At 44.3% G+C, this 11,394-nt stretch overlaps 1 protein-coding gene across 1 annotated transcript; it reads right to left on the minus strand.

The window, feature by feature from the left end:
- Window positions 1-435: 435 nt before the first annotated feature.
- KCNA4 (potassium voltage-gated channel subfamily A member 4) lies at window positions 436-10,622 on the minus strand. The gene is made up of 2 exons (XM_059138646.1): window positions 10,151-10,622; window positions 436-7,036 (listed from the first exon to the last, which is right to left on the minus strand). The coding sequence occupies exon 2, from the start codon at window positions 6,258-6,260 to the stop codon at window positions 4,296-4,298; it is 1,965 nt and encodes a 654-aa protein (XP_058994629.1). The 5' UTR covers window positions 6,261-7,036; window positions 10,151-10,622; the 3' UTR covers window positions 436-4,295.
- Between the last annotated feature and the right edge of the window lie 772 nt (window positions 10,623-11,394).

Genomic DNA, 11,394 nt, shown 5'->3' on the forward strand with positions numbered 1-11,394 from the left:
AATGTTCACTGAAAAAGGTAAACTGAACCTAGGTGTATTTCCCACTTTACCTAGGAATGGTTGCAATGTTATGGCTAAAGACACATCAAAAACCTCAAAATCAACAACGGAGAACACCATTACTGAGTCTGTTGGGCTGTGGGGATACTACTACTTATGATTTGAATGTAATTAAAAATAGCTTTCTGCTGGTTCATGTTGACTTTCTAGAAAATGGAGATATATATATATATACATATATATGTGTGTGTGTATATATATATCTATCTCATAGTACTTTCCATAGAAATGTCTTATTCATATAGAGGATTCTATTTCAACACATGCTTAATGAAAAGATTTTCACAAAGCTTCAGCGATCCTGTTTAAAACAAATTTGACAAGGAAAGCAGTAGCACTTGTGAAATACTACATGTGTTTGAGCATAAAATGAGTTCCCCAGCACAGGTCGGAACACTCTGTTTACTGACAAGACTGTACTATAACAAAGCAAGAAATCAAAATGTTTACTTACCAACTTTCACCATATGTATTCAACTGGAGACTGAGTTATTTTTTTATTAAGGGAATCCCTCCCCTTTGGTTATTAGAATAAAGAGCTTCAAAAGACACCCTATCCATCCAGCTTATATTCTAAAACCTCAATCTCAAACACCTGGTTCTTGCATTTAACCCAACGGTGAGATTTTAAAGCTATTCTGCTCTTTCAACTTAACTATAAAATCAAGCTGATATGACTTGAATTATCTAGAGAATATCAAGCTAGCCTGATACCTCCTTCAACGTCGGAGAATTTTCGTGCTGGAAGGAATCAAGTGATAATGTAGCTCAACAGCCTGTTTTCACACTTAAACAAAAACAAAAACAACTGGGAATCAAGAAGATGAAATGATATGCCAATGTCAACGAGCTCGCTCTCCACTCCAAGACCAGCTATCATTCCTCTGGCACCCACTAGCTCTCTTTCACAGAAGTTAAAAGGAAGGTTCTCTCTTCTCCATAACTGTTATGTTTCCTTTTCAAACATTTGCAAAGAGAGAACAATATATCCACCCTTGAAAAGACTCTGATTAGGATGGCCTTCAAATACTGTACTTTTGGTAACATGACGATCTGAAACGTAACTATATGATCCCAGACCCCTGAAATTCAGCTTCTAAATGGGCCACTTCTTTTTTTATCTTACAGCCAAATGTGCATGGTGGTCTCTGAGAAGACAGCTCCCTATATCAGTTACAAATAGTCTCTGGAAGCATATTTCTCAGCATAAAATTTTACAAATGGTACTAAAGCACTTTGCCTGGCTTTGACTTAAAAAAAATGTTATCCACATTTTTCATCCACAGCTGCATTTCACACATTCTCTACCTTCACACATTCTCTACAAGAGAAGTGTTCCATACAAAAGTACCCTATACAAATCCTGAGGGCTTAAATGCTTTCTTCTTAGTGTGGAATCAAGATCCAGACATCCTAAAATAAATGCATCTTGAAAATAAAAATACAAACTAACAAACACACATTAAGTGATAAGCTAACAATATTTGGTTCAGAAGCCCATGGTGATCACTTCTTGACCGTTTGACTCTTTTAAGAAAACTATGTAAGATAAAGGAAAACCCCAGGATCTCAAAATGACTATATTTCTTGAATTCAAAGAATTATCAGATCTAATACATCTCAGCCAAATTTATCATAACTTTCAGATTTAAAAAGGAGACGTTGTGGGACTATAATACCTTTTCCTTTCTAAACACAGCCAAATCGTCACTATTGCTATTATAGAATGTTCAATAAACATCCAATGCTGGAAAGCATTTAAACTATTTTAAGATAGAATCTGACCTAGTTAGGTACAACCAAAGACACATGGTACCTTATTCCTAGAGTCAACTTTTTACACCATGACACACCTGGGATCTCTCTCCCAAATGAAAAAAACTGCAGTAATTATCCAATGATAGGCTGGCTATCTTGAATCTGCATATATCCACTTCCTGTAAGGAGCTCAAAATTAAAGAAATTACCCATGATTTTTACAAGATCCTAATAAAGCAGATGTATCTCATGGGTTCTAAATCTCTTTCGCCCAAAGGAAGATTAAACAATTTAGACACAACATCAGGAATTTACATGGAACTCGGCATTTCAGAGTTTTCACATGTTCGTATTTGCTTTCCATAACAACTCTGTGATGTAACAAAAGCATTATGTGCCCTCTTCTTCACTAATGAGAAAATTGGGGTGCAGAGATTTATGGTGACTTTTTCAAATGAATAGTGACCCAACCCAGAGAGCCTACCTCCTAGTCTAATGCTTATCACATTTTTGCTCCATATCCAAAATATATGAAAATTCCATCTTTGAAGTCTTATTACAAGACTGCATCTCCTTGTTTTGTCACGCTCTATTGTCCATTAGAGATCTTTGGTCAGAGCATTCAATCAACTCCCCGGCTTGCTGCTTTCCATTGTCCAAATGGTATTCTTGAGAGGTGTTTTCCTATAAATGGTGGGGAAGGGGTGGGGAAAAGGGTGTAACTTTGCTTTTAAACCTAACATTAGTAAATCTAACATTAGATTTAGTTGGAATTTCAAATATCACTGAAGAAGATTTATGTTATTATCAAATGATGACCAGGGACTTAAAAGCTTGAGAAAAGCTATTCTATATCTTTTTTTTTTTTTTTTTAATAGTCACAGTTGTCAGAGTTCATTATGTGCTACATTGTATACTTTCCCCAAACTTCAGGATAACCATTTTATAAAAAATAAATGTTGAAGAAACAGTGGAGAATAAGGCCTCTTATGTTAAATTTGCTCATTTATATCTCATTATGACTTAACAGTGCAGGTCTGATTGCTAGCTGTTACCTCACATTCTAGAACACCTTGTTATGAATTAAAACACAGTTATGTGTGTTATAAGATCCGTTAACAAAAATGAAAATGATGGTGATATTGAAACCAAATGTTCTGACACAATTATTCCTTATACCAGTTTTAGCAAACAGAGTGCTAAATTCTGAGGTGACTCCCCACACTGTGCCTTTAGGTAGCTGCACAAAGAAATAAACTTAATAAATCTAGCATTTATGTTGCACATTTAATAGAAAGCTCTTAAGCCATAATCACTGTAGCTGCTGGCATCTTATTTCTTCAAGAATTCTTTCAGTGCATGCATTAACTTTGGTTAAATTATTCTGGATTTAAAAGGCAGAAGAATAATTAAAATAGTATGGTTTCAGAAGCATCATTGTAACAGTCCAATTTCAACAGATTCAGTTGCTAAATTTTACTTCATATTCCCTTTGCAAATCAGTTATTTAGATTTTAAAAACAGGGAATCATGTGCTGTCATCTGCGTGGCCATTAGTCTCACACAAAGAAAACAACTATAAAATAAGACTAAGAAATCATTCTTCCAATGATTGTCATTGAACTGTTACATTAGTAAACATTCACAGTAGGAAGTCTCTCTCAATCTCCAGCATATGAAGTAGTGCAAAGGAAAAAAACAAATTCCAGTCCTGTTATCTGTGAACAAAACTTGTTACATTTTCTCCAATTTCACTTCTTCCATATTGTTAGACATTTGCTTTCATATCTTCCCAAAATTAATAATAAAATATAATCAATTTCTAAAGGACCCCGCAGCCTTTTTAAAAGTTAATTTCTAGTTAAAAATAAACTTTAATTAAATCCAAGATAAAACTGTGACCTATATTCTATTAAATAATTCACTTTCTTTTTTTTTTTTCTACACAGTAATTCTTACAATTTTTTAAAAAAACAACCATGGAATCCGAAGACATGAGATGCTATCAAAGCACTAATAAATGACGGTTTGAATTCATTAGTTCTTACATAGTAAATACTTCAAAATGCCAACTTTTCCCATCATTGCACAATTACTAACAACGCTGACAATTTACTTACACACACACACACACACACACACACACACACACAAATACACACATATACATTCTCTCCGTGGAACCATCTTTACTTTTAACATCTTTTCCAGTTAATGTGCAAAATTCTTGCATTCTAATAAAAAATATAAAGATAGATTTGCTCCTATTTTAGCCTCCCTCTTCTCCAAGATGTATCATTTATTTGATATGTAATACAAGGTAACAATTATGTCACGTATAACCATTAAATGGTGTACTACTATATGCATTAGGTTCGTTTGCATATTTCATTTTCGTAACTGCACTCTCTATGCATAAATATATTTGGAGATACTGGGATTGGGGAGGGGGGGTAGTGGCGGGTGGAGAACAAGATTCACACATCGGTCTCCACAGCCTTTGCATTAGAACAGTTGTTTTTATCTGTCTCACTGTCGTCCCCCTTTCCCTGACACTTCCCCTCCTTTGCACAGAGAGATTCCTTAACTCCTTCTTCCATCTCTAGATACTCTGACTTGTCCCCCAGGGAAGAAGAAGTAGAGCTCCGAAATTTCTTCAGCAAATTAGAAGGGAGGTATGGGCAACTGACTGCATTCTGTGTCAGCTGTGTCTGTTCCTCATTTTCAGTCTCTCTGTGGTAGAAATAGTTAAAGTTAGAGACAATCACTGGCACTGGCAAAGCAATGGTTAACACACCTGCAATGGCACACAGGGACCCCACGATCTTGCCCCCCACAGTGATGGGCTTCATGTCCCCATAGCCCACAGTTGTCATGGTCACCACAGCCCACCAAAATGCATCCGGGATGCTTTGGAAATGGGTAGTAGGTTCATCCGCCTCCGCGAAATACACAGCGCTGGAAAACAGGATGACCCCAATGAAGAGGAAGAAGATCAGAAGGCCCAGCTCCCGCATGCTGGCTCTGAGGGTGTGACCCAGGATCTGCAGGCCCTTGGAGTGCCTGGAGAGTTTGAAGATTCGGAATACTCGGACCAGACGAATGATCCTGAGAATGGCAAAGGACATGGCCTGCTGCTGCTGCCCGTTGCCACCCCCCTGCTGCTGGGCCAGATCGGTGCCCAGCGTGATGAAGTAAGGCAAAATGGAGACAATGTCAATGATGTTCATGATGTTTTTGAAGAAGAGCGCTTGGCTGGGACAAGCAAAGCAGCGAACCACAAACTCGAAGGAAAACCAAACAATACAGACTGTCTCCACGATGAAGAAGGGGTCGTTGAATATGGTGTGCCCTGAGTTCTCTAGGTGGGGTGCTGAAGTGTCATTCAGCAACCCACTGTGTCCTCCTGCACTCAGTGCCATGATGAGATCCCTGTCGTCCCTAAACTCAGGTAAAGTTTCCAGGCAGAAAATGACAATGGAGATTAAGATGACCAGGACGGAGACGATGGCTATGCCCCTTGCTGGGCTGGAGCTCTCCGGATACTCAAAGAGAAGCCAAATCTGCTTTTTGAATTCATTCTCTGGCAAGGCCCTGTCCTCCTCCTCTCTCACAAAGCCCTCATCCTCCCGAAACTTGAGCAGGGCCTCTTCTCCCAACTGGTAGAACTTCACCTCCTCCGTGAAGATATCAAAGGGGACATTGACTGGCCTCTTGAGGCGGCCTCCTGATTGATAGTAATACAAGATGGCATCAAAGCTAGGCCTGTTCCTGTCAAAAAAATACTCATTACGCAAAGGGTCAAAGTACTGAGTCCTCTTCTCAGGGTCTCCCAACAAAGTCTCTGGAAACTGGGCCAGAGTCTTCATCTGGGTTTCAAAGCGCAGGCCTGATACATTTATCACCACACGTTCACAGCAGTCGCTGTAGCGGACTGAACTATAGCCACCACCGCCCCCGTCATCCTGAGGCAGCAGGTCCGTGTAGGAACATTCATCACCATGGTCATCTTCACTATAGTAAAACCTTCCCTCCTCTTCCTCCTCCTCCTCGTCTTCCTCCTCTTCCTCTTCCTCGCTCAGCTCCCTCAGGATCTTCTCCTCAGAGCCACTGGGCATCAGGTCAGAGCAATGAGGAAAGCTGCTCTGACGGTGGTGAGCTTTCTTCTTCTCAGGCCGCTGGCGCCTCCTCCTCCGACTCCCCCGGCCACCCTGAGGGTCATGGGAGGTGCAGGCCCCACGCGACTGGTGGTGGTGGTGAGAGCCACCTCCGGAACCCCCGCTGCCTTCCACAGCAGCTGTGGCGGCTGCCACGGCGGCAGCCGCGGCGGCCCTCGAGTGAGCGAGCCTCTCCCGCTCCCGGGCCCGGGCCTGGGCAGCGTAACCATAAGGCATGTGACTGTTGCACCCTGAGCTCTCCGCACTCACCATTGCAACCTCCATGGTGGTGGTTTTTGGAAATGGCTGGTTCCAGTTGTAGAAGAAGAAGAAAGAAAAATAGGGCAGCTTCTTTTCTCACCAAATTAAGGTAAGTTTGGAACCCTTAAGCAGATTGCTTGGAAGACTAAGGATATTTTCAGTCCAACTTTGCATTTTCTGTTTTTAAATCAGTACGCCCCATGCTCTCTGTTCCCAGGGATTCAACATTGCTCTCCAGAGCTTGGCTGGTCTAGATAAACAACCTAGCACTCTCAAGCCCAAGTCAAAAAATGCTGGGGTCTCCCAAACACCTGTTTTTGGGTGGCTGTTCGAATTTGGAAATACGTCTAGGATGTGGTTGGTGGTGATGCCGCAAGATTCAAAGGCGGCAAGTATCTGACAGCCAGCAGTTGTGCCTAGAAAATGGAATATATTTTTCTGCCATGGAAATTGTCCAAAGCTCAGTCCATCAGATTTAAATAAAATGCAAATAAGCCTTTAGTCTTAGCACTTGCCTTCTAGTGACGGCTTGACCCATGTTAGCGCGGGGCTCGAAGTACGTCTAGCCATGGCTGCTCAAAGCCTATCAGGGTGATTCTCCAGGTGCTCCCCTCAAGTTCATCACAGGCTTCCTGGACCCAGGGCCAATGCCAAGCTATCGACAGGGGCAAAGACCTTGGGAGGTAGAGAAGTTACAAGATGAGGTGTCAGCAGGGGCAAACCCAGCTCTGAGGTCTCCATAGAAATCAAGGAAATGCAGAGCATCCTTCAGCTAAAATCATGCAGAGGAAGCACTTCACCTGAAAAAGGAAAGGAAACAAGCATAGGAGAAAAATAAAAGGAATCAAATCATAAGGAGCAAATAGTGTTTCCTTCCCATACACCTTCTTTCTCTTGTCCTCAAGCAAACCACATAAAGCACCAAGTGACCACAAATTTCCAAGGAGTGTGGGGCAGGTGGTTAAATCTCCTTACTAAATCATCCTTCTGTCCTTCTTCTTTGGCTATTATTTCAGCTCAGTCTATTTTCATGGCAACTCAGTTATCTTTCCTCTCTCCACTCTCGACCCACATGGCTCTTCCTTTGGCTCTCCCTTTCACTCATGCCAGGTCTTAATTCTCAGTGTCACTTTTTTCATTCCACAATAATAATGCTGTCACTTTACAGCTGCTTCCATCATTCATTGATCTCAAGGCATTTTTTAAAAAAATTTCCACTCATCAGATATTTCTGAATTTAGTGCCTTTCCACCCCTCTCTGTCTTGATTCAGGATCAGAGCAGTTGGAAAAACCAGGTTTTTTTTTTTTTTATCCAGTCTCCACCACTTCAACAAGCTTCAATCACCCTGTCTTCAAAGTGTAGGTAATAATACATCCTCCCCCCCATCCCCATCCCAATTACTGAGGACCAGAATGAGGCTCTGAATGTTGATAGAATAACACATACGTAATGAATGTCAATAAATGCTGGCAGTTCTGAATAACCCGACTGTAACCTAAGCTTTTATTGTCAATCTACTCACGCCCAAATGTATATGTCCTTAAACCACAGTCTCAGTTACAGGGAGGACAGAATGTAAGGACATTTAGGACACTTTGAGACACACCAATGGCCTATATTAGGTTGGCACTTCCTGACTCCCTAAAGCATGTCCCTGTTGTTGTTTTTCTGTTCCCCAGACTCCAGAACACTCCCTACCACCCACAGCCTAGGAGCTAATCCCAGTTTCCACTTCTCTGATAATCATCTTTTCTCCTTGCAGTTCCTCCATGTTCCCCTCAATGCTTCCTCCTACACTTCTTTCAAGGGAATATTTCCTTATATATTAAATCCCAGTTTGTATGGATTTTATTTTCAGCCTATCACACCCCCCCCATAATATAATCCATTATCTCCAGTCTCCCAAACCCCGCTGCCTCCCTTGCCTCTCTCTGCCCACTTTTAGTTCCAATCTACCACTTGCTGATCACTTCTTCCTTGGAGCCCGGATCTGTCTCCACTGTCACTTGGTATTCCTGGCCTTTCTTCTTAGTTGGCTCTCTCTAGGTCCAACTAATTCATCTCCTCAGCCAGGACCTAAAAGAACTGCCCTAATCTTCTGTCTCCTATGCTTTTGCATTCACTCTGTCCAACAGGACTTCCAAGAATGCAGAGTAGCCCAGAGAATTGGGGAGGATGATGACAGTCAGAATTCAGGGCATCTACCAGTTTCTATTACTGGAAGCACTTGGGGAGCACAAGAGAAATGGCTTTCTGGAGCCATTAAAGGGATTCAGCCCTTGACCACCTGCTGCTGCTCCTTGCTGAACCCTTTCAGCCTAGAAGGCTAAACCCACCCAAGTTTTATGAAGTGACAAAGCAGGGAAGTGGTAAACAGAGCACCTCCCACCATACATCTCCTAAGGCAAGAGGTGAGCTTGATTAGGACACCAAATACACCTCTGAAGGTATCTCAAATGACAAGCCCCTTCCTTTGCCTGACTCCTAATGACAGGAAATACATTGAAACGTTTACCTTCAGGATGTCTCCAGATCTCTATTTATCATACGACCCTGGGGTTACATTTATTCTAGAAGGTCAGACCACCACCACCTTTAAAAGACTTCCACAGGCCAAAGAGCCTAAGAGTTTGCCCATTTTCTTCCCCCAACTCCCTCAAAGCAGCTAGAATATACTATTTAAATAAAACCCTAGAACCAAAGTATCTGTATTCTTGTATACTATGCACACCCCTCTCCCAGCTAAGTGCTCCCAGAAGGTCACGAATTAGCATGTCTTCTAACTCACCATCAACTCTGCAGGAGATGTAGACCTGCTCTCACTTTGCCCTGAGCCAATTATTTATTTATTTATTTGGGTTTGGTCATTTTTGTTTATCTCCCTCCCCCACCTTACAAAAAGCAGATTGCCTTCCTTTTTAATTGGCTACCAGTTACCTCACTATTCCCAACCAAGAAGAAGAAGATGATGATGATGATGAAGTAGAAGAGGAGGAGGAGGTGGTGGAGGGAGCAGGTGGGAGAAGAAAGAAAAGAATAAGAAAAAAAAAAAAGAAAGAGAAGGAAAACCTTCCACACAGCAAGACTGGCTTAAAAATCTCTCTTCCTCCCCTAGGTATTAATGCGTAGGGGAATCTGTTCAAGACTACTCCCAGGAGCCTTGGTGGGGGAGACCTTTGCATAGAAATTTCCCTTCCTCTTTAACACCATTAAACTAATCGGATTTTGCAGACTACCTATTCCCCCAATCCCTGTGCCCCCCAAACAACAGCCAAGTATCCCTGCCTTCCTCCACTGCTCCCCAACAACAAGGCTGTTATCATCCCTCAGTGCTAATTCCTGCAACTGTCTTAGGGTGGTACCTGCACCTATCAGAGAGAGAGAGAGAAAAAGAGAGAGATTGAAAAAATCAAAAAGCCAACACCGTGAGAAATGGACACTTCAACGCACGCCATTTACACAGTCCCTATGTGCTACTGAAATGCTCGGAAAATGCACGCAAATCCAAATGCTGGGAGAGGCAGCAATTCAAACCCGTTCGCCAGCTGTTCCCAAAGGAACGGAACCGGTGAGTCTGGGATGAGGGAAAACGATGCTAAATCTGAACCCCATGTCGTTGGAAAACGACATCTTTAATCGCACCCTCCCCTCCAGACCTAGGTTCCCGCTCGGGCACATTAAGCAGGGCGCACGCACCCCATCCCTGGGGTTAGGAAAATAACAACTGTTGGCCCCCCGGAGCGCCGCGCAGCATCTGCACCTCCCTTCTTCCACCTCCTGGTTTATTTTTAACCGCCTTCCATTCATGCCCTTCTGTCACATTCCCGATATTATTTATCCCTCAAATGTCCACTGTTTCTTAACAACCAAAAGAGGACGGTGGGAAAAAGATAAGAGAGGTATCATACTTACCGTTCCCGGGCGGAGTGAAAAATAAATATAAAGAAAATCCCCCACTCGGTTTGTCTTTCCCCCTCAAGCTGCAACAGCTGGAGGAGGGGAAGAATGTTCTTGGGGGGTGGTAGAAGGAATCACTCCGGTGTGGCAGGTGGAAGCTCCAAAATATCCACGAAACAAGTTCTGTTGCCTGGCGGGGGGGCACAGAGTCCTCGCTGCTGGAGCCAGGGGTGGGGATCAGGGCTACCCCGGGGAAGACCCCAAGACTTCTGGTTCCTGTGGAGTTCAGCACAGGAGGGTTCAATCGGAAAAGGAATTCAAGGTTCCCCCAGAAAAAGAAACAAAATCCTAGACAGCAGCGATCACTTGTTAAGCCCGAATTCCTCCTCCAATATCCATCCCTCTCCCTCTCTCGCTGGCTGCAGAAGCAGCACACGCCTCCCCTGGCCGGGAGCGCGCGCCGGCCGGGGGCGGGGCCAGGGCTGTGCCGAGGGTGTGGCGAGCGGGCTGTAGCCTGGGGCACCTCCCCGCGCCGCGGGGCGGGCACAGTCACGACGCCGCCACTGCCCGCCCCCCTGGCCGACCCCCCGACGCTGGGGAGCAACAGGGAGCGATTCCGGGAGCCTCTGGCCCTCGTCCCCAGAGGCGAAGCCCTAATCCCGGAGGAAAGGGAGTCCCCGTTGGCGCTGAAATGGGGGTCCGCACCGCAGAGCGGGAGCCCAAGAGAGAGGTTGGCAGGGAAGACCTCGACGGGAGGTCCAGTCTCGCTAACAGGGTGCTTCTGCGCGTCTCTCCCTGACCCGCTTTCTCTACAGCTCAGCGCGCGCGCACACACACATACACACACACACACACACACACACACACACACACACAGTCCCGCTTAACGGGTTTGTAGGGTTGGGAGCCTGGGTGCATCTCTGGCGAGGCCGCTAATTGGGAGCCCCCCCAGTCGCCTACGAACGGGCCGATTCCCCTTGGTCTCCGCCTCCCTTGTACAATTTGTCAGCCTCCACTCGGGGATCGGGCCTCTGGGCGCAGAGGAGGCCGACTTTCAAAGTGTGCTGGATTCGGGTGAGGAGCGGGCTGCAGAAATGGGAATCAGGCCCAGGTTAGGGGTTGCGCACGGGAGGCACAAGTGCAAGGGGGAGAGAGCCCGAGGACTCTGACTGAGCAGGTTGTAAGTCCCGCCCGGGGCCGGAGGATTTTAGAAGGGGTGAAGGAGCCCTCCCTGAACCTGTTGATGCAAGAAGAATACA

This window comes from Mustela lutreola, chromosome 1, assembly GCF_030435805.1.
Source record: "Mustela lutreola isolate mMusLut2 chromosome 1, mMusLut2.pri, whole genome shotgun sequence".
Lineage (NCBI taxonomy): Eukaryota > Metazoa > Chordata > Mammalia > Carnivora > Mustelidae > Mustela > Mustela lutreola.